The following is a 4,834-nucleotide window of genomic DNA, read 5'->3' as shown; positions in this document are numbered from 1 at the left end:
CGCGAGCGCTAGCAGCGGACAAGTCATGAAGTCAGCGTCAGGAAAAAGTGACAGTGACTGCTCATCGGACGTCTTCACGCGGATGAATCGGATAAAGAAAACCCCTCCAGCTCCGACGGAGAGCTGCTGCTTCCGGACGAACGTAATGTCTGATGCACGGCCGAAGAGGTACCACAGGAGGCACAACAACGCAGCATCTTGGTAGTCCGACGCACAGCGAGCCGTTGAATATAAGTAGCGTATCATCTTCTTGAGATCCTCTTTTGTGCACGCAATAGCCTTCTTGACGAACCCACCACTTTCACGCTTGATGCAGTGCTGTTCAAGGGTACGCCCCATGCTGAGCAGCTGTCGTGCTACAGCGCCACCTTGAACAGGATACTCATCCAAAAGCCAGCATTTGACCTGGCGGAAGTATTGAGCGACGGAGTGGCGCGACAGAGGCTGCCCCTTGCTCCTGCGTGGAATGCCAGGTACACACCAAACTTGTCCATTAGAGTCACTAGTATACTACTCGCGCGACTAGAGTCTGCGACGACTAAAGCCACGACGTGCTCCATGGTAGTATTCTCTAATGACAGGAAGCGCTCAAACGATTTTAAAGCCGTCGCACGCGCGCGCTTTGTGTTGGCGGGCTTCAAGTCGTTCAGGCTTATTGTTCTTGGTCGGAGAGGTAGAAATATGCAGGCGATACGTGGCAAACCTTTAGCAAGTATTACTATACACATATCTGGTCGTCAACTCCGACTAGATACGTCGGAATCGCTCAGCTTCCGACTGCACCCTAAACTATAGTTTTAATTGGATATAATTGTATTCTTGAAGCAATTTGATTCGCCCAATGCAACGGAGATCGCTTTAATTGGCTATAAAGAATAAGAAACGATTATCATTGGCTAGTGCGCAACATACTTCATTTCATAGCAATTCTTTTAGCAGTTTTTTCTTTTACGCTGGACGCGTGCTACAATCACATCAACAGATCTGAGGCTGACGCTTGTGAGCAAGGCAACAACACAGAAGACGAATTAGACGCCGAAGACGACCAAAAAGAGCAAGAAGAAAGCGTGAAGCCTGAGGATCAGCGTCTGCAGCGCGTTCACAGCTGCCGTGTTGCAAATATTCGCAAGATGTCAGATGAAATCGCCACGAAGAAGACTAGAGCTAACGTCACGGGGAAAAAGCGCGCTCACCGGTCTGCTTTCGGCGACTTTTTCTGGCGTGATGAACTCGAGCGTGTCTACCTTGACAAGAATGGCAACCTCCCATTGTTCCGCCCCGCATCAGCTGCACTTTCAGATGAGGGAATTGACCGGCTGCACTTGACCGTTCGCGACACACTGCGTACCAGCGGAATCCGAACATTTGAGATATCAAACGAGGCGGAGAAGGTCGTTTTGGTTGACGAGGTTATGCAGGCCGTTGTTCGCGAATGCGACGCTGCCGACAACGTGGAATTTCGACGCGAGGTATCTTTCAAGTCCGAGGTTCTTAACTCATTCGGCCGTGTTGATCGCCTCGTTACTAAGAGAGGCCACAAGATTATGGTGATTAAATGCAAGAAGGATAACTTCGACAAGGGTACGGCGCAGATGGTGATTGGAACAGAGGCGATGTTGATCGAGAACCTCGAGAGAGATCCAAAATTCCAAGAACCAGTCTACGGTATCGTGTCTAATTTCTTGGCATGGCATTTCATGGAGTTGACAGTACGCGGGGCAAAATTTCACAAAGTTCATATCAACGAAGAAGACGTGGATGGAGGGCTTCGTCGTGTTACTGGTTCGCTATTCTCAATACTTAGTGGTCTTCCGACTGAAGCGGCAGAGCCGTACATAACATCCTAATCCGACGTATTCTCGCTTTCGATTCGTTTCTTTTTGCGTTGTTCCTCTTCGCGTTGTTCCTGTTCGCGTCGTTCCTTGTGCGCACGGATTGCATCCCGAGCACCTTGAATCCGCATACTGACCGACCCTCTCTTTATCTCTGTCGCTTTGGCCATCGACACGTGTCCCTTCGCGTTGTTGCCCAAAGTTGTGAAAACACCAATCTTGGCAACCCACAGAAGCGTTTCGTTGTCCCATTTACCGCTCTTCGGCGCGTCTTGCAAGATTTGCTGTCGCTCTTCAGCTGATAGGTTGCGCTTAATGATCTTTCCTCGCAGCAGGTTCTTGTTCCATAGGCTCAGGAGTTCATCCATTTCTGCCACAGAGTCCCATCTCGCCCCCTCATGGTCCAGTCACCGGCAGATGTGTAAACCCCGTGGGTTGTTTTAAGTTCGACATCTTGGCGAGCAGGGGTAGCGGTGTGTGGTGTCGGCGTTAGCGGTGACTGAGCAGCGGCTTGTGGTGTCGGCGTCGGCGGTGACTGAGCAGCGGCTTGTGGTGTCGGCGTCGGTGACGACAGTGATCGTGGTGACGTCTTCTTGGATGGCGGCGTCACAATGTTATCATCCCCAGCTCGTTTTTTGCTGCTACTCGAACTGGTGATGACAGCATCCGTGTTTTCACCATCATCTTCATTGGACTTACTGGGTTCGTATGGTTCGTCGGCCTCACTTGCCTCGTCGGACTCACTGGGCTCGAATGATCCGTCGGAGTCGTCAGGCTTGCTGGTATCGAACTCAATACCCAGTGTCTGCAGTGTCGTCTTTGCTTCTGCAATTTGCTTTTCAAGCTCATTGCGATGAGAGAGTCGGACAGTCTTCTTTATCCCGATGGTGTGTTCGGCGTTGTTCGGATGCCCTACATTGGGATCGAGAGTCCATGAGTTTACATCCCACTTGATGCCGAGGTTGACACCCTTCTCTGCAGCTATCTCATCCAGCGCTTGTGCTTGTGACTTGAATTTCTCGATCTCTTCCTCCATGGACTTCCCTTCACCCTGGATATAAAGGTCCACCAGCTCGTTGTACTTGTCGAGGTCGGTGAACTCGTCGCCGAATACTGTTTCCTCACGCTCATCTTTTGTTCGCTCTTCTTCGTCGCTCGGGAGACCGAAACTGTGATCGATGCGTCTGTTGAATTCTTCCCCGAGAGCCTTGACCTCGGCACTGTTGCGATCGCGCCACAGCTTATACCCGGGGCGACAGCAATTCTTCCTCAAGCCAGTGATCTTCTCGCAGTTCTCAAAAGAGACGCCTGACGTGCGGAGCTTGTTCACGTGCTTCCACAGCTCATCCATTTCAGCAGACGACATCTCTTCGCGTGTCTTGCCATGGAGCCATAGTTTGCCGAGTTTGCTTTCCTCGATCTGCCGTTTGATCCATGACTTCCTATTTTGAAAGACTGCACGCTTTGTCACCGACTTCTTCGTCTCGCTGTCTTCGTCGCTTAACAGCGCGGTGAATCGCTCCTCATACGTAGTGCCTGGTGGCGGTTCTGGCGATGCTAGAAGCTGCAGCACTTGATCGAAGCGAGTCGGGAACAACCGGTGGAGAGTCGGCGCAGCATCTCGTAATGGTTGAGTCAATGCGAAAGCCTTCTTAAAGTCCATGGTCGACCAGATCTGAGAGGCGAAATCGAAAAGTGATCGGTCCTCCAAAATGTACGTAAATACGTCTTCGTAAATATCTTTCAAAGAAAAGTCTTGAAGAACGTTTGCGCAAGAGACATGCTGACCACCGGCTCTTTCCACAACCATCTTGCAAAATGTCTTGAAGAACGGCTGCAAAAATATCTCCAAACATGTTTTGCCAAGCACTTCTATTTTTTCGAAACCATCTTGCAGAGTCCGGGTTATTACCACTTTAAATTATGTGTACTGCAATAATAAAAAAGTGTAGATCCACCCAAAATATGGACGGGACCACACACACAGAAAACGGTCACCACCACCACCTTAAAATGAACGACCACCAAAATAGCATGATCACTGCCAAGTGTTGTAGATACAGAAATAGATAGTTTTACACGCTCATCGCACTGTCGCTCATTTAGAATTACGTGGAGACAAAGAAATGGAGAGTGAGAACGATGATCTTTTAGATGGGGCATTACAGCTAGATTCATCGGAGTCCGACGTGGAGGACGGCTCTGCATCTCGCCCGCGGCGACCCTGGACTACTATTTGGCGTTTTACAGAACCAGACGCTCAGAAAGATATCGGTCAGCTCTACCACCACACAGTATCGACAAAAGCAACCCAGTAGGGTGTACGATTAACCATTTAATTGATCAAGACTACGATTTGCACCGATGTGGCCATAAAATGCGCTCACAACTTGCTCTGTGTAAATCTGAGCGCTGCAAGTCACGCCTGCAGCTTGCTGCCGACACTGATACTGACACGCCGTTGAACGCGAACCGCACCTGCCCCTGTCGCTACAAGTTCAAGGTCTGTCTGTCATCTAGCACGTGTGAGGTGCTTCAACAAGGCAATCATGCGATGGGCACCGATGACCCCCCAACACCAGTAAAGAGCAAGCTTACTCTGCAAATGAAAGATTACATTACGGACAGCCTCGGAGCTGGAGAGCAAACTACGGCTTCACGTCTACATTCGCTTATCTGTACACTGGTTGACCAGAATAATTTCGATGGTCCAGCTCCTACTAGCTCACAAGTATCAGATTTCGTTAAGAACTGGAGACGCAAGAATCCTAAAGATTCTATGGCGCCGATGATAGAGCTGTGTGATGGTCACCTCTATGACCAAATTGATATAGAGACGACATCAGACACAGCAATGATCATTTTATGTGATTCTCAACGCGACACGGGGCCCGGTGCAGAGGGGACTGTTTCGCACCTTGGTGACGGATCGGTCGCGTACCCTCTTCGGGTAGGGATGACCTGTTTACGTCTAATTCGAAGCTACCTTGCGGCCAGACTCA

General features: G+C 50.0%; 1 protein-coding gene across 1 annotated transcript; it reads left to right on the top strand.

Moving 5' to 3' along the window:
* Positions 1-1,044: 1,044 nt before the first annotated feature.
* Positions 1,045-1,847, top strand: PITG_20122 (crinkler (CRN) domain-containing protein; the record flags this gene model as incomplete). Its single annotated transcript, XM_002895738.1, has 1 exon — positions 1,045-1,847. One exon carries the CDS (start codon positions 1,131-1,133, stop codon positions 1,845-1,847), a length of 717 nt encoding a protein of 238 aa, XP_002895784.1.
* Positions 1,848-4,834: the final 2,987 nt, after the last annotated feature.

The sequence above is a fragment of the Phytophthora infestans genome, genomic scaffold (assembly GCF_000142945.1).
Source record: "Phytophthora infestans T30-4 supercont1.136 genomic scaffold, whole genome shotgun sequence".
NCBI lineage: Eukaryota > Oomycota > Peronosporomycetes > Peronosporales > Peronosporaceae > Phytophthora > Phytophthora infestans.
Note: the sequence above shows the minus strand (reverse complement) of the source record. Positions and strands in the feature narration are given on the sequence as shown.